This window comes from Neovison vison, chromosome 2, assembly GCF_020171115.1.
Source record: "Neovison vison isolate M4711 chromosome 2, ASM_NN_V1, whole genome shotgun sequence".
NCBI lineage: Eukaryota > Metazoa > Chordata > Mammalia > Carnivora > Mustelidae > Neogale > Neogale vison.
This window is the reverse complement of record NC_058092.1, coordinates 46,360,448-46,384,241: the sequence shown is the minus strand read 5'-3', so window position 1 is coordinate 46,384,241 and position 23,794 is coordinate 46,360,448. Positions and strand designations below refer to the sequence as shown.

Genomic DNA, 23,794 nt, shown 5'->3' with positions numbered 1-23,794 from the left:
CGCACTGGTGCAGAGACTGACATGGGACTTGATCCCACAACTGTGGGACTGTGACCTGAGCCAAAACTATGAATCAGATGCTTGACCAGCTGAGCCACCCAGGCACCCCAAAACTGAATAAAACTTGGAGCTCAGCCACCCCAGTCATATTTGAAGTGCTCCATAGCCACATGGAACCACACAGGCTACCATATTGGATATTGCAGACATAGAACTTCCCATCACACCAAAAGTTCTACGGAGCAGTGGTGCTCTTGGGAGACATAATTTATTACATTTTCCAGTCCCCATCTCAATTCCGTCACCGTCGCCACTTCGTTCTTCGCTCGCCAGAGTTTTTCCTGTCTCTCTCTGCCAGAAGGTAGGAAAGCAGCTGTTTACTCTTGGCTAACAGTGATAGAAAGCTCAACTCCTAGTTACCACAGAGGGAATTAGTCTCCATTAGCATGTGTCTTCTGGGTTAGATCACTCACCAGGGAAAGGTACATACATTCGAATGCCTGGAATCACGAGGTACCTTAATCGTACCCACTTTGGTGTAGTTACAAATCATTTAATCCCTTTCTCCTGAGCTTTCTAAATGGATAATTGAGTTCATTCTTCTGCAGTATTAGCTTGAGTTCTGAGTTGAGGTCTAGGTGCCTTGCACCCTCCCTGCCCTGCTCCTGTTCCACGCCCAAATTGGAATGACTGTATACCCTGGCTCTGCTCTGAGCTTCGGAAGAGTGAGGTCCGTGGGTTACTCATCTTTGTGTCTCCTGCACCTCTCCAGAGTTTGGCGTGTGAAAAGCACTTAGTGAATGTTTGTGGAAGAAATTAATTAATCCATTACGTAATCAATCAAGATGTCTTCAGTTTTCCCAGTAGGACTTTCACTAATTATTCCTACAGTGCATTCATTCCGCAACACAGTGATTCTGAAGTTTGGCTGCACATTGGAATCACCTGGGGATCTCTTAGAACCTCCCAATGCCTGGACCCCACCCCAAATCCACACAGTCCAAATCTCTGATAGTGGGGCTTAGGCATCAGTTTGGCAAAGCTCCCACCCAAACATTACACCGTGCAGCCTGGGGTGAGATCACCGCGGGATTCTGATCCGGCGGCCATGATACATTTTCATGCTCTGTGACGCGTTCACCCACCGCCCACCTCATCCACTGTCACGTTCGCTGTAAGATGAACAGGAGTCTGGCCTTCGTAGTTATTTTGTTCAATTATGGGACTACAGTGTACCCCCCCACTCCCACTCCAAACAGAGACTCTGGGAAGATGGACTCCCTGCGGAAGGTTTCTTTCAATGTCTTCATGAGATTCAGGCTTGAACTGTCTTGAAACAACACCAGAAAATCTCTTCTGTTAAACCCTTGCTGGAAATGTACGTGATGAGTAAATTCGAGGTCATACTGAGTCTTGAGAAGCAGAATCCAAAGGTGCATGCATCCCGTCCTAATACATGTGAGAAACATATCTACAAGGGGAAAAAGAAGACTTGAAAATGAATGAACAAAAACTCTTAGTAGTAATGGTGGGTAAAGCAAGCTGGGGATGGGTGGGGTGTTGGGTGGGGCATGGTGGTGGCTAGGGAATAGTTTCCACGTCCTGACCACAGGACTCAACAGGGAAGAAGTGCCCTGATGGCAGGGTCTCTCCACCGGCTGGATCAAATGCACAGGCTGTCCCTGAAGCTTGCTCCCGGATTGGGGTCCAAAGAATGACTGAGCCACGATTAAAAGAAGAAGGTCACCACCAGCACCGGGAACAAGAGGTGTGGCCTGGAGGGTGATTGGGCAAGACTGTGGCCAGAAGGGAGAGATGAGGAATAAGACAGGGTCAAGGACAGACTGAGGGGTTTCAGGGCCAAAGGCCAGGAAGTACAGGGCAACCTTTTACCTGGGGTCTGGTCCATTCTCTCAAGCAGGGGTAGTTTCTAAAGAGGGGCCTCCCAGAGGATTGTATTTTTCTTTCTCTTGCTTTTTCCAAATATCATATAATAGTAATTTTCTAACACTAAAAAATGTGTGCCTGTGCATTCCAAAAGTGTACCAAATGAGACAGGATGAGAAGATCCTGGGAACCACTGCTATTGATTGAGCACCTACTATGTGCCAGGCATGAAACAAGACCTCACACACACACAGCTCAGTTAATCCTCTCCATAAACCTGAGTCAGCGTTAGCTTTATCACCTGCATTTTAAAGGTGAGGAATCAGGCTGACTAGCCTGTTGTCCAGGATCCCTCAGACCGTATGTGGCACAGTCGGGGTTCAGTCCCCATCTGTGTGACTCCAGAGAGGTGCCTTTGTTCACACGCCCAAACCACACTTCATCCAAGTGGACGGAAATGGCCTCCTCCCACTGCAACTCTGCTCCTCACCAAAGGCCACCCCCCTCTGTCACCAGGGAAGTGACAGACTCACACCAGTGCTGGTTATCCTCACACATTTTCATTATGTGGTGGGGGTTTTATGAGACTCTACCACAGGCTGTTTTTCAAATTTATTTAATTCATCCATCATGCTCTGAAGCCGTTTGCTTTTTTTATATTAGACAGATGTAATGAGATCTTGGACACTAAAAAATGTTTTTATTAAAAGTTATGACCCAGAGCTAGTTGGTAGGGGCTGTGCCATAAATCCCCAGAAGTGTGGGAATTTATAAAGGATAGTAGCGACATAACCTTAACCTTTCAGGCCACACCATAGATTACAGGATCACTTAGGCTAATATGGCCTCCCCCACCCCCACCCCGTCCCCACCACTGGCCAAATAGAATCATCATAATATAATAATTTATGTGGTTAGCTGATGTGGTTACTCTTCCTTTCCTCTGTGCCACGGTTGACTCCCGGTGAGCAGGACCTGGTGGAGGCAGGCAGTTGAGAACAGACTTGGTTGGGGGAGGCCCGAAGGCCCTGCTGTGGTGGGGATGAGCACGTTGGTTCTGCTGCTCTGCTCTGCAGCTCTGTGACTAGGGCTGACTGTCTTCACACAGTCACCTTTCCTCCAGAGGGGGGTGGAAGTGATGTCGGGGGATGGTTTCTCCAGTCCTTCATTGCCAACAGGAAGCTCTCCTCAAAAGCAGGGAATGATGGCCACTATTCCTGTTCACACGTCGTAATTCCATTTTAATGTCAATATCGTCAGGTTCATATTAATGTTGCACTGCTTGGAAATCATCCAAAAAATAATCAGCTGGGGCCTGTTGACTGAAACATGGTGACTAAAAAGCATATATAATAGGTATTATGTGCATTATTGATAATATATATTATCAGTGTGGCTTTGGTAGTTAACATTTGTTAAGCAGGGTGTCAGACGGTGAGCACAATACACCAGAAGACTGAAAGGGAATCACAGTAGAGAAGTTTCTTACACATCCTAGAGGAGGAGTACAGAGCACACCTCAAGAGGTCATCTAGGAAAGTCAAGGAACATTGGGAAAGTGCAAGTGGAGAAAGTATGGTAGGACCTGAACCGTGTGCCTTTATTAGAGCCCACAAGTGAAGTGCTTCGGGGTCCCCAGACTAAGGCCAGATTGGTTAAATCACACGAAAAAGAGCAGGGTTTTGGTAAGCTCCACAGGGGTCTTATCTAAGGAGCACGTAGGAGAAGGAGGGGGAGACTGCTGATCACAAGGCCTTTGGGGAAGTCCTATTAGGTGTTCATAATTACTTGCGACTCTGCAGGTGGTTTATCTAGGGCCTACTAGTGGGCGGGGCTGGTGTCCATTCAGGGCCCCTGAAGTTAGCCCAGACACATCAACGGATGCCAAGCCAGCAATACAGAGTCGTTTAGCGAAACCCTCAACAATTACGAACAATAAAGTACAAAACTAACAAAATTAGATTTGGTCAACTGCCAGCTACTTTTGAAATACGCATATAGGGGCGCCTGGGTGGCTCAGGGGGTTAAAGCTTCTGCCTTCAGCTCAGGTCATGATCTCGGGGTCCTGGGTTGGAGTCCCGCATCAGACTCTCTGCTCAGCAGGGAGCCTGCTCCCCCCCACCCGTCTCTGCCTGCCTCTCTGCCTACTTGTGATCTCTGTCAAATAAATAAATAAAATCTTCTTTAAAAAAATACAACATACACACACACACACACATATGTAAATATATACATATATATGTATATATTTGACAGAGAGGCATAGCAAGAGAGGGAACACAAGCAGGAGGAGTGGGAGAGGGAGAAATAGGCTTCCTGCTGAGCAGAGAGCTCAGTGCAGGGCTAGATCCTAGGACCCTGGGGCCATGACCCGAGCCAAAGGCAGCCGCTTAATGAGTGAGCCCCCCAGGCATCCGTCTTTCGTATATTTTTGAGCACTGCTAGGTGCCAGATCCTCTGCAAGTGGCCAGGATTTGGGAACAAATACAGCATAGTCCTGTTTCCAGAAGCACAACATAGCTGGCACAGGTGATGTGCTATTACTCCGATGATTTCCAGCTCAGAGGATCAAGGGGAACTTCATGGAAGAGGTGGCCGTCCACCCGGGTTTGAGAGATTTGGTGCTTCACGCTTGCAGAGATGAGAAGAGCGTTTCCAGCAGAGGGGACTGCATGCATAAGTGCCCTCACAAAGCCACTGTTCACAGACTGCTCCAAAGAGTTAAGAGTTTGGCCAGAACCCATGATGCTATTTTTCTGCTTGAGTGTCAATAAACACCATGCTCTTATCTGTTGCCACCATCGAGGCGGGCTGGGTAATGTTCTGGAATTGCGGGAAGATAGACTTGAAACCTACAATCTTACCATTATGGATTTCCTCTCATCAGGCCCTTGTTTTATCATCTGCTTCTGCTGGGAACACGTGGGCCACAGCCCCTGCCCAGGGAGACCATGGGAGTGGAAAGCATAGATCCCATCATCATTAAACCCATAAATCCATGCCATTTGTATGTCCGACTCTTCATCCTCATTCATCATCCCTTACACTTTCAGAATGGTCACCCGTTTGAGGATTTTGAAGAACGGTTTGCCGCCGCCAGCCCGGTAAGAACAAGAGGGCCCTTTCTGGGTAACTGTTCCCGGTCATCATCCCATTGTTCATTTCACGCTCATGAGTCATGCCTTGTGGTTACAGAACAGAAACCTGCCGATGGACTCTGATGAGATTTTGGAGGCAACAAAGGTAAGGCCTCCAGGCTCTTGGTGAATGAGGGTCGCTAGGGTCATTCTCATGCCTTCCATGTTCTCCGTATCCAGCCTGCACGAATGGCAGGTGCCAGCTGTGGTCTCGTGGGCGTCTAGTCTAATCTTCATGAGCAGATTATTGGTGAGCCCCATGATGAGGTCAGAGAGGATGTGTGTGTGAGTACATGTGTGTTTGTGTTGAGATTGTATGTTGGAGAGGAACTGACCTCGTGACATTCAAGGAATATTTTTTCAAGCTCCCAACATGTCCCAGGCATTCTGATAGCTGCTAGACGTTCGGTAGAGCAGGAGGACACAGACACTGTCCTCAGGGGGCTAACAGTGTCCCCGTGCACCAGTGCACAGCATGGGAAAGATGAGGTAGGTTAGTCTAGCATAGTGTAATATGACAGTACCCCAGGGGGTTCAGGTGCATAAGCAGAATGTGCTGAGTGCTCGTAAGTGAAGAAAAGCCAAGCAAGGTGGCCATGTGGTCAGTACACCCCGGAGCAGATGTACCGGTTGGCAGCCAGTGTTTATTCAGATCAGTCGATACACAGGCCAGTGAGTAGTATCACCTCCGATGGGAGGTGTTGGGTCTAGGACAGGGATCCTCGGCCTTGGCTGCAAATTAGCGTCACCAGGAGAGCTTTTAAAGTCGCAGGTACTAGGCTATACTTTCAAACCGACTCACTCAGAGTCTCTAGAAGTGGAAAGCAGACATTAGTCTTTTCCCGTAGGTACATCCAAGGTTGAGAACTGCTGATGTGAGTGTCATATAAGCTGTTCTGGACAGTGCCATGGGGTGCAAACTGAGTTAGGAAACACTTAGAAAAAAAAAAAGGTCATCTAATTTCTGTCCTGAAGGATGGGTGGGAAAGGCAATTGGGGAAGGAATAAATGTTCTCGGTACGAGGAGGAACATGTGCAAAGGCCCTGAGATGGCCCCTCCTGTTGTAGCCCTGTGTCTGTCTTCTCCATTACGCTGTCTTGATCCCGTCGACGAGTCTGACTTTGCATCAAGCAGCCAGCCCATGAGAGTAGGAACAGGAACAGGCTCTTGTCCCCTGTTCTTGGTACAACAGCTGATGCACACTTGGGTTCCCATACTTTTCCTACACGAAGGAGCTCCTGATGCCAAAACATAAGGAGTGGGCCTGTGACAGTGTTTTGGGGGGTCAGCCAAGGACATCTCTGTCTTCATCTGTGGCACTTTCAGGATTTCTCTGCAGGAGGGGGCCTCAGAGTCCACCTGCGGCCATTTAGCTGAAAGAAGGACCAGGGTACTAATCTCAAAACAGCAGTGGCACAGTACTCTACATATTATTTGAAAACTATCACTTGCTCGTGTCAAACAATGGCTGTGAAGGGGCTGACCTGAGGGAGAGATTGAGGGCTTTCTTCCTCAACAGCCAAGCTATCCTCCCCTTCACTGGACAGGGCAGCTTCCAGTATCCCCCTGCTTACCCTGGGAGATGCCCAGGGCCTAAGGCAGGCAGAATCTGCCATCAGCAGCCTCATCACTGCCTACCTGCAGATGTCTGAAGAGCTGGTCATGGAAAGGCCAATAGGTACCTTGAACCTCCCTTCCAGTTGAGTTCTTCAGATGGATGTCCATCACGGCAGACCCTTTAGGAACCCTGGCTTCTGGTTAGAGAATATGGTGGCTACGCACCCACCATCTAGGAAGGCTAACTAGGGCGCTTGTGAAGGGATAGATAAACGAGGTGTTGTTTGGCCTTTGGGTCAAGCCCAGCTTCTTCTGGCCGACCAGCCGTCGGAAAGTCGCGGCACCTCTTGGTCTCCGCTCACCGTGCGAAAGAAAGCTCGAGAGACGGCTATGCCACCCGTGAGCTCAGTGAGCATCAGACATGAAGATAATGTATTGGAAAATGTATTAAAACTATAAAAATGTTTTACAAATGGGAATGGTTACTTTTAATTCTCTTGAGGGCATTAAAGTGATTAATTACAACAGTATTATCAGATGGAACATAGTTCGTTGGGTTATAAATGAAAGCACTTGGATTAAGGTGGTGGGGGGGAGTGGTGTGAAAATAGATATTATTCCAGATTCTCAAACATACATGCTTATTAGAATTATTTTTAATTTTATGACCTAAGAATCCCCCTTTTCTATAAAATTTAATTAACTCTAGTTTCTATTTAAACAGCAAATCCAATGAAATGAAATAACAATCTATGTTTTCTGCCTCTGCATGTTTTTCTCGTTTAATCCTTGACTGAAAATCATCTGGCAAGAGGAAAGTCTCTATCTCAAGAATGAAGGTTATTTTAAAAGTTGTGCTTAAGGAGAAAATTAGCCAATAAATTATATTTATGATGTTAGTAAAAGTGTGACACAAGTTCAACACATTTGAAATGTAAATTGTGTGACTTAATTATTAACTTCATTTTATTATTTTCCTACCACTGAAAATAGTTGTAGGCCATTTTAAAAGCATTGAGTCCCAATTGCAAGGAAGCCTAGAAGCTTCCCGTTCATGGATTAAATAGAAGTGTTCTTAATAGTAATCAGGAAGAGAGAGCATAAGGATTGCCATAGTTTCACCAAATAACATAAAATGTTGTAAACATGGTCAAGACTCTTTCCCTGAGACAAGAGACTATCTAGAGTCTAGCCAAGTCTGGACCCACTGGGACCTCACTTACCCTGTCCACTCACTTACCCTGTCCACTCTGCTGGCCTCCTTCTGCTCCCCGCCCCCACCTTCATACTTGTTACAAATTGCTCTTCTGCGCAACTGCTCAACTCTCCCAGGCCTCTCTCCTTTCTGCTGTGTCCTGGCTTGCACCAGGCTGGATTGTCCTTCCTCGTCTTGTTGGCCCAGCTAACTCCTCTTCATCTTCAGAATTCAGATCCGGTCTGTTCTCCTTTAGCAAACCCTCCTTAAGGGGCACCTGGGTGGCTTAGTCAGTTAAGCATCTGCCTTTCACTTGGGTCATGATCCCAGGGTCCTGGGATCGAGCCCCACATCAGGCTCTGCTCAGCGGGGACCTTGCTTCTCCCTCTCCCTCTGCTCCTGCTCTCTCTCTGTCTCCTACTCTCTCTTTCTAATAAATGAGTAACACCTTTAAAAAAAATAAATAAATAGGGGTGCCTGGATGGCTCAGTGGGTTAAAGCCTCTGTCTTCGGCTCGGGTCTTGATCCCAGGGTCCTGGGATTGAGTCCCGCATTGGGCTCTCTGCTCAGCGGGGAGCCTGCTTCCTCCTCTCTCTCTGCTTGCCTCTCTGCCAACTTGTGATCTCTGTCAAATAAATAAAAATCTTTAAAAATAAATAAATAAATAAATAAATAAAACCCTCCTTAAGTTTCTTTGACAAAAGCTGGCAGACTCCCTTTCTCTGTCCTCCCACAGAGATCTCTGTCGCCATCCCCGCCACATTGCCTTGAAACTGCCAACTTCTGTGGATCATCCCACCAGCCTACAAGCTCCCAGCAGGCTGGGGCTTGGCCTGTCTCAGTATCCTGTTCACCCAGAACACCGCCCAGGTGTTCTGTGTGTATGGAAAAAGCACTGTGTAGTTGGGAAGGAAATTAATATGTGTGTAGGGCCCTCCTGTATGCCCAGCGCCGCATTACTCAGTCTGAAAGCTGAGGGGGAAGAATTTCAAGTTCATTAACCCAGCTAAACTTCTTTCAGCAAAAAGAGCCTTTTGTGCCTTTTTAACCAGGCTTAGACAAACTTCAAAAGAAGTGCTGTTATGAATATTGTCAATAAATCTGAAGGAGGTGTTATCTTTACTGTCCAGATGAGGGAACTGTAGCCCCAGGGAGTTGCAGAGGTTGGGGGTGAATCTATCAACAGGTGTGGGACCTTCTCCAGCGCCCGTACCTCGCTCACTCATCAGGAGAGCATAATCCTTTTTTTTTTCTTTTTTTAAGATTTTATTTATTTATTTGACAGAGAGAGATCACAAGTAGGCATAGAGGCAGGCAGAGAGAGAGAGAGGGAAGCAGGCTCCCTGCTGAGCAGAGAGCCCGATGCGGGACTCGATCCCAGGACCCTGAGATCATGACCTGAGCCGAAGGCAGCGGCTTAACCCACTGAGCCACCCAGGTGCCCGAGCATAATCCTTTTTTGGCACTAAGTGTAGCGATCCAGCCATGCCTGGTTACTGCAGAATTCAAGGACAGGGGTCCCTGGAGGGCAGGCAGGCAGACTTTTCCAGTCCTTTCTATTGATTAATATTTTTAGGGTCCCCCCAATCACAAGCTGTCACTTAAAATCCAGAGGTGAGTCAAAAGAGTTTTCTCCCCAGTGGGCAGATTTCATACAAAGCATATGATCATATATTTAAGGCAGGACATTTTGTTCCTAGCCATAGACTCCCTGCGGTCTCTGAAGCTCGAAGTCTATGCAGATTAATTTCTAAGTGTATCTTAAAGGCTTGCTTCTGCTGCTCTGGCTGGGCTTCCTCAGACAGTCCTGTATGATGGATGGGGATAGAGAGGATACAGTGTCTGCAGTCGTGAAGTTCCTAGCAGTGATTAATAGTGTATATACTGGGCTGTTTTTGATGCCCTTCTTGGTATTAAATGATATGTTTTCTTTTCCTGCAATGACATTTTTTATCCTGAAAACTGACTCTTTCAGAGACTGTCATTTGACTACATGCTCCGTAGGCGGAACATTCCAGTCCTGACCTGGGTGACTTTGAGGTCACTTCTGTGAGACTCAGTTGGCTCATCTGTAAAAATGGGGATGATGATCCTTTTCTCACAGGTTCATGGTCTTGGGAGCATTTTCTGTGAGAAGTGGCTACAAAGTGTCACGTCTCACTGTATCTGGCACGTGGAAGGCACTTTGTACGTGTGTGTGCACGCAGAGAAGGAAAGCGGTGAGGGAATCCCTCTCTTGCCTTTATCTCCTGGAGAAGAGAGAGAACACTGCCCTTTATGGCGAGTCAGCGCGAAGCAGGGTGATGGGTTATGGGAAGTGGATAAGCCCGAATTTCCTTAACTAAGCCCAGATACGCTGCCAGACACACCGAAGCGAGAATTGATTCTGGCTGCCTCCCAAGTGTTGTCTTTAGCATTAGGAGGTAATGGCAATGACCAGTTGGGCTTATTGTGTATATAGTCATGAGACAAAGAAACAAGGGTCTTCCTGTCATACCGTTTTAAAGCAGTGCCCAGCAGCCTCGACTTCTCTCGTGGTGACATCACTCTCTTTTTGTCTTTTCAGGCTGTGACCCAATTAGAACTTTTTGGGGACATGTCCACCCCTCCTGATATAACCTCTCCCCCCGTAAGTATGCACTGCAGCTCAGCCCTCCACCCCACCCCTTTCCTTCTCCAGCAACATGGTGGCAAGAACGTGGGCTTTGGGCCAAAGAGGGCTGCTGGCGGGTTTCACCTTGGCCTCTTGCAAGCTGCGTGATTTGGGCAAATTAACCCGCTATCCTAAACCTCGGTTTCCTCTGCTGCTTTTTAAAGGAATTAGGATACCTGCTTCTGTTTCGAGAAGTAAGTGAAACCATGCATCAGCAGTTAGAGGACCCTGCTGGGTACTTGCTTTTCTGCTGGGCAGGGCAGAAAGACCTAAACGGGATGAGGTCCTTGCAACCACATGGTCCAGCTGGGAATATGGGCAAGAAATTCAACAAGACCACAGGCATGATGGGCCATTTGCCGGTCCCCACCCAGAGCTCACCCAGCCAGGTGTTCGTCCCAGGAAAGGAAGCACCTTCTCCCCCAGTATATTCTGCCTTGTCCTGCCTCCTGCCTTCTTTCCATTCTCTCTCCCTCTTCGTTTTATCTCCTCCTTCCTCCCCTGCCCCCCGGCCACCCAGCTGAACTGAGCTTCTCCTGAAGCTTTGGATTCCCAGGTGGAGTTGCAGCGGGGTATCTGTCCCATTGCTTGTCATCGTAAGTCACTGCTTGCAGAGGGACGGAGATGGCAGGGAACCCTAGTTGAAAAATGAAAAGAAGAAAAAAGAAAGAAACCCGAAGCAAAATTGAATCCTAGTGCTTTGAGAACTGGTTGCATTCAGAGGCCACAGAAAAGAATAGAATGGAGATGGTCCCTCCAGGTCCTCCCCTGCCCACTCCCCGGAGGTGGGGGACACATAGAGAGCAGGGAGCTGCACCTGCACCTGCAGAAGGTGCTGGGGTGGGGGGGGCAGCGCCTCTGGGCTTTGCGCAGTCCTGCAGAGACCTAGGGATGGTGCTCGGGTTCATTGGCAAGATGCGCCTCCCAGAGGAAAGACTGTAACCTCACCCCTAGGAAGAGATGGCATGAGACTTTACTGCCCCCAGCTGCTGCCAGGGGCTCTAGACACAGCTGCCCTGCTCCCGACACCTGATGTCCTGAGCAGATCTGACTGTGCAGGAAGCAGCTCCTGTCTACGGAGAAGCTGGGGTGGCTCTAACCAGTCTCTTTCTCTCCTCTGTCCTGGGGGTAACAGCTACATCTTGGGCACTGAGAAACTCCAGCTGTGGAGCTAGAAAGTCCTGAAGAGACCTTCTGACCCATGCCCTTCATTTTACAGATGAGCAAACTGAGGCCCAGAGGGGGCATGGGGCTCCCCCAGGGTCACTTGGGGAAAACAGATCGGCGTCGATTGTGTTTAAAAGTGCTTAATGCAGCAGCACATGGCTGTGTTTCTGGCCCTGAACCCGAGTGCAGTTCAGATGGGTATTTAATAAACCCCAGAACAATGCCATTCCTCCCGCAGGCTGCTGGTCTAAAAATGGCCTTGTCGAATTGCCATGGTTTCAGGATTAATTGCTTGCCCCAGTCTATTCCAATGGGAAAAGAAAAATAAGGATATTGTGGCATCAAGTAGACATACTTTTGGGCAAAAGCCTGTTGTGAATGGGTGTGGGCCTTTACAAACCCAAGTACTGATGCTCAGGGTTGAGCATCAAGGATACCCCTCAGTATCCCTCCCGTCTGTCGGGTTTATTTCGGTTCCCCTCACCCGACCCACCAGTTCCTGCAACAGACCTCTCTCAGATCCCAGCACGGGCTGGGCATGTCTCGTTCCCTGATCCTCAGGGTTCGGGTTTTGTTATCATCTACTTGAAAATATTTCTTTGTCTTTGCACATAAAGATTCAAATAGAATTCTGGGAGGCACCAGGAGACGAGGATCTCTGCTCTAGTTGCTAAACTTTGTTGGTGCACTTAGTCAGGCTCTTTATTTACCATGTCTTACGTGATAAGCCCTGAGCTAGGCTCGCAGTAGGTCCTGCGTGGGTGTGTGTCCATTTCAGCTGACCACCTCTAAAGGCTGAAAACCACATATCGTGGCATAATTTGGTGGCTGGAATAACACCCCCAAAGGGCAGGGGCTCAAACCAAAGAGTTGTGATACTGGTCCCTGTTTGCTGAGTACCTGCTAACGTGCCTCAGCCCGGTACTAAGTGATATAAATGCATGATCTCCCTTCATGATCACAGCCGCTCTAAAGGTAGGTATCCAGTCTCCTGTTCTATGGTCAGTGTGTACAGCCAGCTCATGGGCTGCCCACCACATCTGTGGCTTGGACTGCGGCTGGCTTTGGCAGCAACCCCCCCCCCTCCTGCACCTGCTGCCTCCCATCCTGGATGAGTGCTGAGCCAGGTCTCCCAGCAGCCTCACACGCCCTCTGCCTCTCTCTGTTTGACAGACTCCTGCAACTCCAGGTGATGCCTTTATCCCGTCTTCATCGCAGACACTCCCGGCGAGTGCAGACATGTTTAGTTCTGTACCTTTCGGCACTGCTGCTGTACCCTCAGGTAAGCTGCCCTCCACCTGCTTCCCTTCCTCTGGTCTCCCCCCAGCCAGGGGAGAGAAAGGGTTGACTTGAACCAACTGTCCAATTACACCAGACACCTGTGGAGCCACCAGCCTCTCCTCGTGACTCTTCAGATGACGTGGAGAAGCCACCACTGGGAGGTGGGGGAGTGTTTACAAATCTGTGAGACGCTGTAGGCTGGGATTTGGGCGTGTCCAAATCCCTTTCACCTGGAAAGGTCAAGATTCTAGGGCACTCAGTACACAGCTTCAGGGAGCCCAGGCCATACCTGACCATGCCACGTTCAGCGCAAGTTCATTTCCTCCTGTCCATCTCAGCCAGAGGAAGGGAGGAAGGCAAGTCGGGGACAGGAGCCCTCCACAGACTTCTGGAAATCGGATTGATAGGACATGTCGCCTCCTTTGGTAGAGACTCAAGAATGGGGAGGTTCTCGGTGCAAAGTGGGATGCTAAGGGGAGAGAGCAGATTGCTAAGAGTGAATTAGGAAGGTGATGGGGCTCTTAGTGATTTTGAAGGTTTTTGTTCTGTTTTCCAAGCGTCTGTTAAAATATATATACTACTTTTACAGCAGGGTAAATACATAGAACTTGTTTCCAGGGCATCAGGCACTCCACATAGCCGGGCCACTCTGCTCGGGGTGTGGCCACAGGTGGTATTCTGCTCTTTACATACATGAGAGCCTTAAAGACTCTTCTCTTTCTTTAGCTACATATTTGAAAATCTGTGGCTTCATCTTTCTATCTTATTCTTATATACAGCCAGGGGATCCTGAGTATTTTCTTTTTTCAATTTTATGTATGTAGTTATTTGAGGGAGAAAGAGCGTGCACATGCAAGCAGGGGGAGGGGGGCAGAGGGAGAGCGAGAGAATCATCAGGCAGACTGTCTGCTGAGCGTGGTGTCTGATGACGTGGGGCTCAGTCTCACAACACCCAAGATCCAGGACCTGAGCTGAAATCAAGAGTCCTCAACGCTTATTCGATTGAGTCACCCAGGTGCCCCGAGCCTGAATATTTTCAATTACACATCTTCTGGCATTTTTTTCTATAAAAAATTAATTTTCATTACATAGTGTTAGAAGCAAATTCTTGCCATCAAATAGGAACCTTGCTGTTATTTGAAGTGAAGTAAAAATTCGTACTCTGTTCTCAAGTAGTTAAAATTATTCCCCACGAGCCCAGAGATCATTAAGAATTTTTAGAAGCAACAGAGATTGGTAGCCATTGGCTCTAACACTTTAGCATCTGCAAGAAACCCAGACATTTCATTGCTAAGCTTCCCAGTCAGATTGGTTTTACCCATCCCTAAAATGGGACAGTGGTGATGGCTAGTCTTCCTTACCTAAGATGGATATTAAAATTTCCTTGAGAATAGTGTGATAGAATATGGTCTTTTAAAGAAAAATACCAGGGGGTCCTGGGTGGCTCGGTCATTAAGCGTCTGCCTTCAGCTCAGGTCATGATCCCAGGGTCCTGGGATCGAGCCTGCGTCAGGCTCCCTGCTTGGTAGGGAGCCTGCTTCTCACTCTCCCCCTCTCCCCCTGCTTGTGTTCCCTCTCTTGCTGTATCTCTCTCTGCCAAATAAATAAAATTTAAAAAATAAAGAATGAAAGAAGAATAACAGTTTTCTTTCAGAAATATATCACCTTCCTGCGTTGAGACTACCCATGCTTCGCCCTCATTATCTGACCCGTGAAGATGTCCTGGAGCAGGTCATGGGAACTTGAGACCCCAAACTTAGCAACTTGCTGATGTGTTCCTTCCAGAAGTATTCACTGAGTGCCCACAGGAGTCAGGCCCTGTTCTAGGTACCTGGGGTGTGTCCATGAATACAACAGACACAGGTCCTGCCCTCAGAGAGCTTCCCTTCTACTGGGGAGACAAGCAACAGCGTAAAAATAACTAATTTCTGTAATATGTCTGCAAACGGTAAGTGGTATGGCCAGAAGAAAATGCAGAGTGGAGTGCAGGGGCCTCAGCACAGGTGGAGGACAAGTGTAAATGGAGACTGTGGTCAGGAGGGACATGTGCCAAGGTGAGCTGTGAGCAGATGAGAAGGGGTGAGGCAGGAAGCCAGGAAGGTGTCCAGGTGAAGCACTCTCTGGGCGAGGAGTCTCCATCGCCTTCTCTGTCAATGCGGGTGACACAGTCACGTGGCTCCCGGCCCTAACGTGAGTAAAAGCCCCCAAGGACCCGCCCACGCCACTCCCACCACCGCTCTGGGCCTTCTCCTGAGCCTGGGTCACATCAGGACTTGAAGACCTGGGTTTCAATCTTGCTACTTGACCAGCTGTGTTGCAAACTCCGGACAAAAGCCACTTCATGTCCAGATTCAGTTTCTTCAGCTGCTAAAGAAAAAAATCGGTACATTACCAGGAGATGACCTCCACAACCTCCGTGTTGAGAGTGGAAGTGTAAAATTAATTTCAGTGAGCACATTTTTGCTTCGCCAAGTGCCTGCTTCTGCATCAGTTAGGCTGAGGAACAAAAGTAGACTTCAGGGAGTGGTCAGCCAGCAGCCTTTTCCTCCTTGAACAGGCCCTAAAAATTTCTGCAGACACTAAGGCGCCATCTACCTGTTCCCAGTTCTCCAGCCAGGGGTGGAGAGCCAGGGACACGAACAGCGGTACTGATGGACCCCTGGGAGATTTTGCATCCAGTGCACTGGGTTTGAATTTGGGCTTGTCTATGGACATTTTAAACTCCTGAGCAAATTACTTAACCCGCCAGAGCCAGAGTTTCTGAATCTTTTTTTTTTTTTTAAGATTTTATTTATTTACTTGACAGAGAGATATCACAAGCAGGCAGAGAGGCAGGCAGAGAGGGTGGGAGGGCGGCGGTGAGGAGCAGGCTCCCTGCTGAGCAGAGAGCCCAATGCAGAGCTCGATCCCAGGACCCTGAGATCATGACATGAGCCAAAGGCAGAGGCTTAACCCACTGAGCCACCCAGGCGCCCCCAGAGTTTCTGAATCTTTATAAATGGATCGAAAATAATACTTCCCTTGCAATAATATGGTGAGAATTGAATGAGAAAACAAACTGAAGCACCTTGAAATTTGTTGGCACCCCGTAGAGGCTTCCATCAGCAAAGTCAGCTCTTGTTGCTACTGTTATTATTATCATGACTCTTATTTTTAAAGTAGAAGAAAATGTCTTGTCTGACCTATATTTTTTTCCTTTAACCTTCCTAGAATATTTAGAAAAGCACCCGTGTCATGAAGTTTAGATCTTTGGCCTCTTAACTGCGCATGGCAGAGCTGGCCTGGGGGCATCGAGAATGTACTGTGATTCAATACGGATGCTGCCACTAGCCAACTGTGTCACGCTCCGCTGACTCTCTTCTGAGTCTCAGGGAGCTTATCTGTAAAATGGGGATGGTCGTTCCACCGCATAGAGCTGGTCTGACCACTGCATGAGTTAATACGCATAAAACAGTGCCTGGCGGTGTTTCTGTAAGTAAGCAGTCAACACATGTTTGCTAGCTTGTCCATGAGGAGCGCTGGCTCTCCCCCCTCCCCCACTGTGCCCTGTGGTCGCTGCCTCAAGCCGTCCTCTCCGCCCGCTGCACTGTCTCAGACACAGAGTAAAGAAATACCGATACCAACTACACAGAGGCTCGTTGTGAGGTCTGTTCAGCACGGCCGGCATACTGCTGACCTCTTCTGCAGGAAGCCCTGGTGCCCTGTCTCCGCTTCTCTGGATCCTGCTGTCACCTCACAAGGAAGTGGCTGGTCATGGGATGTTGTCCCCACTCCTTAGCCATCAGTCGAGGGCCAGGGGATCTGAGACTGGAGCCTGAGTGAGCCTGACTGAGCCCTCATGAGTGAGGTTTCTCTGGGCTCTCCAGAGTCCCTGACATCAAGACACCATGACATGAGAAGCAGGCATTACATCAAAAATGTAAGCTCCACGAGGGCAAGGAATTTTTTTTTTTCTTTAATGTTTTGTCTTCACTGCATCTCCAGAGACTGAAACACTGCTTCACACCAGGAGGGCTCTTTTCAAATGAACGAGTGGATGGATAATGGATGGATGGATGAATGGATGGTTGGATGGATGGGATCATGTAAATAAGCATCACCATACAAATTCTGCATATGTGTTGGGGGAGTCCCTTAAATGTCACTGTTTTTCTCACATTTAGTCTACTTTTTAAAATTCAGATAATAAGGTATCCCCAGGTGCAAGCATCTGGTTATAAACTGCAATTTCCAAGCCTCCTTTGAGATCTAACTGCGAGGCAGTAATGCAGGTGTTCCCTTTCACTTCGCAGCGAGGAGATTTATGATTGATCTGAACTCCGTGGCATAAACAGATGCTCCGTGGCACCTCCTCCCTCCACTGTCGAACGTTAATGAGTCAGTGTTACCAAGCTGCTAAGTGGCTTCTGTGGCAGCCACCAAGTGGCTTGTCTGTCCAGTGCCGCCGCAGGCGACTACTGAGGGATCCCATCAGGCATGTCCAATGCCACATGGCCGGAGAACCTGAGCTCACAGGTCTGGGAAGAGCCCAGGCTACAGAGACCGCCCCCCCCATCCCCAAGAAAAAGCGAGTGAGACCTGCAAGGTCCCAAACATGATACCCAATTACCCTGTGCTGCTTTTTTTTTTTTTTTTTTCCTTTTGGATATTGTACTTGGGTCTGAAGCAGATGGCATGAAGCCAGGGAGACATGTTAATAGCTCTCTCCAGAAAAATGTGCACAGCCCATCTGTTGGTTCCTTGTGGGGGGGGCGGGGAAAGGCAGTAGGAACGAAAAACCTGCCACCAACAGTAGAATCATCAGAGATCACAGCACTTACCGATCTTGGGAGTTTAATTGTTCACTTGGCCAAGTGCAGGGAAGGCATTGATTCTGCTATGACTCACTCACCTTCACAGAGAGACTTCCTCCAGGCTCAGGCGTTTATGGAGCAGCTGAGGAACGTCCCAGGTGGCGTTAGACACAGAGGACAGGGAAAGAGAAAATAAAGGGTTCCTACTAGCAGGTGGTTGCTTGTCTAATAGGGAAGACAGAATAACGGGACAGTTACAACTCAGTGTGACACCTGTCATCAGAGGGATGAACACTGGGGTCTGCAGAAGCCCAGAGAAGGAGAACCAATGGAGTCCAGAGGGCAGGGAAGGCTCCCGGCAGAGGTGACGCTGAGCTGATTCTCAGGGAGTCCGTAAGGCATAGCCACAGAAGTAGGGGTGGCTTTCCAGAGCAGAGATGGAGAGAGTGAGGGGAGGTGTGAGGGGTGTTTGTGTGTGCGGCTGCTGCCCTAGGGAGAGGTGCCAGTGAAAACGGCATGGAGAGCTGGGAAGGGGCCTGATCCCTGAAGTCTCCGAAGCCACGCTTGGGCATCTAAACACTATGCCCCCGGCAGTGAAGCACTCTGTTTGCATTTTGGAGCAGTCCTGCGATGGCATCGAGGGGGGTGGAGGGGAAGCAGAGTGCAAGATAGCCTGGCGGGAGGCTGAGACCTTCCATCCCGTCACCAAAATGGGCATCAGGATTGAGGTCATTGAAACATCCGCGTCCATCCCGTCAGACCCAGTGCCCCCCTTTTAGGACAGATATTTGTAAAGTTTTCTTTAAATTCTTGAACTGAAATTCATAGATAAAATCACTTAACCCACAGTTTTTTAAAAAGTTGATATGCTGCCATCATTGTGTTTCAAGGAGGAAATCTATAAAAACTCATTTATAATAAAAAAAGACATCGATTTCAATAAGGAAAATACCCAGGTGCAACCGCACTAGAGGTCCTACAAAGTGGTCAGATGTGTAGACCTGTCTGCAGTCACCGCAGGTGCAGAAGGACCCAGGAACGCTGTGCCCGCTCGAACACCATGGGAAGTATTTCTGTCGGGAACCAAAACATTCCCAAATGTTGAACAACTCTTGGCCCTGTTCCAAACAAAAATACAGTCTGCCCTCAAGGCACACAGTTCTTATAGTCCTGACAAACTAAGTGCACTCAAACTGCAAAGAAACTTTGAATTTCTAGGTAATTCAACGTCCTGCCCATACTCAAATAATCGTAGACAGAACATGGGGGAATTCTTTGTTGTGCACGTTGGTCTCACACATTATAGGATAGCCTGCCTCTTAAGTGCGGGTAGTGTCTCCCTCTAGCAAGTTATCCTGACAGCCAAAATACACCCCACTAATGTGCTGATCACCACCCCCTCCCTCCACTGAGAACCACTGGGCCCCATCAAAGCGAATCAGAAAATGAGAAAAGCAGTTACAGAGTGCTGAGTCTGTTGGTGGACTCAAGTCACTGCCTTATGATGTGGCGTGTGAGGTGAGAGGCAATGCACGCCCCTCTCCTGGCTGAAACGCCAGCCCCCATGCCTCTTCACTACGTGCACTAGGGCTGCGTGGTCGTGGAAGGATACGGTCTGTTCGGCACGGCCGGCATACTGCTGACCTCTTCCGCAGGAAGCCCTGGTGCCCTGTCTCCGCTTCTCTGGAACCTGCTGTCACCTCGCAAGGAAGTGGCCGGTCATGGAATGTTGTCCCCACTCCTTAGCCATCAGTCGAGGGCCAGGGGATCTGAGACTGGAGCCTGAGTGAGCCTGACTGAGCCCTCATGAGTGAGGTTTCTCTGGGCTCTCCAGAGTCCCCTGACATCATGACACCACAACACGATCAGCGCCACAGTGCCTGTCTGCCTCCCCCCTGGAAGTTGCTAGGATACTCTGCACCCACTTTCCTTCCCTGGCCTCACTGCTGTACATCTGCAAACTCCTTCTGACAGCCATGAAAAGGCTGGTTTTGGGAAGTCAGGTCAAGCCAGCTTCTCTCTGCTCTTCTCTGCCCGGCCTGGGCATCTGTGTCCCGGGCTCAACTGCACAGGCGTGTGGCCGCAGTGCCCTCTGAAAAGGGCAGGAGTCACTGGAAGCACCTAGGAGTTTCTCTGGGCCCGCCCACAGTGAGCTGCAACCTGAGGTGGGCAACCAGACCAGATGTGCTTATGGTGCAAAGTAGGCCATCGAGTTGGGGCAGTGTCATGCGGAGGGAAGAATGCTATCTTTGGGGACAGGTGACCTCAGTTCAGGTCCTGATCCCCCTTCATGCTGGCTGCGTGACCCCAAGCACAGACCGTCCGTCTCTGGGCACCAGTTTCCTTATCTCTGGAGTGAGGATGTGAAACACCTAATACTGAACCTAGAAGTTAGAGGCATGTAGCAAATGGAAAAAAATGTGTTACTGTTGCTACTGTGAAAAGTGTTACTTGTGCTCTTTTAAAAAATGATTTTATTCTCACTGAAAGGAATTAGTACCGCCAACAATTAACATGGTAACAGATGTGAGTAGACCCCTTGGAGTTGCACAGTACCCAACCTAGGCCACTGTACGAGGGGCTCCTGCATAAGTGGAGAGTCACCTAAAATTGGCATAGTAACAATACAGAAATAACATATGATAATACCTGGAGCTACCATTTATGGCTTGGCTGCTATGTACCAAGCAAGGTATTAAGTACCTTCTGGACTCTCTCTGATTCACATCCCACTAACTGCTAACATTTACTGAATTCTCATTCTGTGTCAGGTGCAAAACTCCACATCAAATATGTCATCTCCGTTTACCTTTAAACCAAGCCCCTGAGGTAGACGGTATTTTGTGCCCATTCTACAGATAAGGAGGCAAAGCTTGGGAGAGCTTGTGGAGCTCTCCCTGAATTCCAGAGATATGAATCATCAGTCTGAGTGTTAACCTAGGCCTCAAAAACCCCAGCACTCCTAATTCTTCTTCCTTTGGCACACAGCTTCAGTGTTTAAAATGACGATCTTACAACCTGGCTTTCCAACAAAGAGCCTGACTTTTAGAGAGCTTACGCTATCAGTCTGGCAAGAAGGGGAGGCAGGATTCAAACCCATGTGTGCCCGATTCCTAGTCCTCTGCCTTTTCCACTGAGACACACCAGCTCCTGCGTCTGTGTGGGGTCAGAAACCTTTAATGATTGTAGCAATATCATCATTATCTCTCAGATATATGTCTGGCTTGCTCACTCACCACATTCCAGTTTCCGCCTACAAATCAACTCCTTCGAAAGGTTTCCCCTGACCATTGCTCTAGAAGGAATGCTCCATGAAAGCAGGGACTTTTGTCTTACTCATCCTTGTCCACAGTCTGTAGCCCAGAGCCTGACACCTAATAGTGACTCAGTATCTTTCTGCCGATCCCTTGAACCCATGAATTCTTTCCCAGGTGCCTGACTCTGATTTTTCACCCTTCCAGGTTATGTTGCAATGGGCGCCGTCCTCCCATCCTTCTGGGGCCAGCAGCCCCTCGTCCAACAGCAGATCGCCATGGGTGCTCAGCCACCAGTCGCTCAGGTGATGCCGGGGGCTCAGCCCATCGCATGGGGCCAGCCGGGTCTCTTCCCTGCCACTCAGCAGCCCTGGCCAACTGTGGCCGGGCAGTTTCCGCCAGCCGCCTTCATGCCCACACAAACTGTTATGCCTTTGCCAGCCGCCATGTTCCAAGGTCCCCTCACCCCCCTTGCAACCGTCCCAACCACGGGTGACTCCACCAGGTCAAGTCCACAGACCGAGAAGCCCAGACAGAAAATGGGGAAGGAAATGTTTAAGGATTTCCAGATGGCCCAGCCTCCACCCGTGCCCTCCCGCAAACCCGACCAACCCTCCCTCACCTGTACCTCAGAGGCCTTCTCCAGTTACTTCAACAAAGTCGGGGTGGCACAGGATACAGATGACTGTGATGACTTTGACATCTCCCAGTTGAATTTGACCCCTGTGACTTCTACCACGCCATCAACCAATTCACGTGAGTGCCCTTCTTTGGAGACGTAAATCCACTGAGAGTGATGCCTTGTTTCTGGAGTCAGAGAACTCAACTCCGTTCACATTCAGCAGGCCTCCTTGTTTATAATACTACGAATAATAGTAATAGCTACAAAGTATACATATCTTCTTCATATGCATTGTTTTTATTACTTTTATACTCGTAATAATGCTTATTACAGGTTTTGTTAGACCTGTTTGGCCAATAATGAAAGGGAGGTTCAAGGACGAGGAGAGCAGTAGATTTAAATACAAACCTGTTATTTTTCTACCAGTCACTCTGCTGCTTATGTTTTTGTTAATTTGCTCATCCATCTGCCCATTCTTTCATTACCCGCATTTATGAAACACAGATTTTGATATGGGTTATTGAAATGGAAATGAATGGTGAAAATGAATTTCAAAAGTCGGGGGAAAAGGGACAAAAAAATTAGAGTAGAAAACGTAGGGGAGAGACAGAGCAGCCATAAGGTCTCACCCAACTCGTGGAGCTGAAGCCAGATTTTGGCTCAAGGCTTTGGTAGTCAAAGAGGAAAAATGGCAGTGAAGCAGAAAGCTCTAGACCACGAACCCTGAGAATAGATTTCTCACTTCCAAGTCTTGTGCCTGTGGGCAAGTCACTTCTGTGAGCCTCAATTTCCTCATCTATCTTAGGCTAAGGGATAGTAAAAGGATTCAGTGGTACATGAAACACTGTGTACCTCACTGACTTTAAAACATTGTTGTCACCATTATAATTGCATATTGAGTGATGCTGTGCAGAATTCCTGGACCAGGATTCCAGCCTTGGCTCTTCTACTATAAAGCAGCGTCTTTGGGCAAATGTGTGACTTTTCTTTTACCCACTGAGCCACCCAGGCGCCCCAAATGTGTGACTTTTCTTAACCTCAGCTGTGTCATGGGTAAAAGGCCTGCTTTGGCTTAGACAGGCAGTGTGCCTCCTAATTCAGGCACTCAGTGATTCTGTCCTAGCTCGCTTTTCCATTGCAAGCGTCCAGAAACCGTAACCACACAGCAAGTCAGAACCCAGATATACTTGAGCACGCATATGCTTGGAAAGATGTCCGGTCATTTAGCTCAGGCCTTGACGCTTGATAGGAAAGAGAAAATCTCATGGAACAGTGAGTGTGGCATTTTCATTACTGTCACAGATGATAGGGTTCACTTCTTGGCCAATCGCAAGAATCGTCAAAAAAATCTAATGTTAACACAATTAGGTAGTGTCATTTCAGCCAGTTTCGGAAGGCAGTTCTGAACAGGAATGCCTTCTATGTGTATAAACGAGCTACTCCCACTCAGGCCATGTGATCTCCACAGTGGGGGCATCTCTCTTCGCTCTAAGTCACAGGGTTTCAGTGAAGAGTAATGAGTAAAAAATGAAATGCTGAGAGAATGAGAGCCACGCATAAAGAAGCAGGCATCTTTTGAAAACAAGTGTCTCTCTTGCAATGGGCTTGCGTGCCGGCTACAAATAAAGGGGAAGTTTCAGTTCCTTGAGGACAGGAAATGGGTCCAAACCATTCACACACTTCTCATGATGCTAGCATAGCATCTAGTGCATCGAGACATTTGGGAGAAGTCACAGAGATGGAAATGAACAGAACAAAGACCCCTCGGCCACTGTCGTGTCTCAGAGCATGGTTTCGCAACCTGGGCTTTATTGATATTTGGGGCCAAATAATTCTTTGTTGTGGGGTGTGCACTGTACTTGTAGAATGTTGACCAAAGTACCCGCCCCCTGCCCATGAGATGCCAGAAGCACACATCCTCTCTCCCTTGTCCTGAGAGTCAAAAATGACCCCAGATTTTGCCAGATGCCCCCTAGGATTTCAGCTGCCCCAGATTTAGAACCACTCTTTCAGATTATACAGATATCCTAGAAAAAACTTCTAAAGGCTAACACACTTGCATAAATGAACCCCTAATTATACTTCTGATTGATTTCTTCTGATAGGTAGGACCAGTACAGCCTCTCTCAGACTGGCAGCTCAGCCCGCTTCTCCGCCTTCAGGAAGCAATAAGCCACTTCAAACCCAATCTGAAATCCGGTTACATTAACACTTATTCAACAGCTATCAAGCACTGAGGGGTTCTCT

General features: G+C 48.4%; 1 protein-coding gene across 6 annotated transcripts in view; it reads left to right on the top strand.

The window, feature by feature from the left end:
- DAB1 (DAB adaptor protein 1) overlaps window positions 1-23,794 on the top strand; it is a 591,361-nt gene that overhangs the window by 553,027 nt on the left and 14,540 nt on the right. For 5 of the 6 annotated variants that reach the window (XM_044238331.1, XM_044238332.1, XM_044238333.1 and 2 more), the window contains 5 exons: window positions 4,941-4,991; window positions 5,083-5,130; window positions 10,344-10,406; window positions 12,771-12,879; window positions 21,133-21,681. In XM_044238331.1, coding sequence (XP_044094266.1) covers window positions 4,941-4,991; window positions 5,083-5,130; window positions 10,344-10,406; window positions 12,771-12,879; window positions 21,133-21,681 — 820 coding nt within the window. The remainder of the gene's footprint in view (window positions 1-4,940; window positions 4,992-5,082; window positions 5,131-10,343; window positions 10,407-12,770; window positions 12,880-21,132; window positions 21,682-23,794) is intronic. The other variant, XM_044238334.1, reaches the window with a different exon arrangement.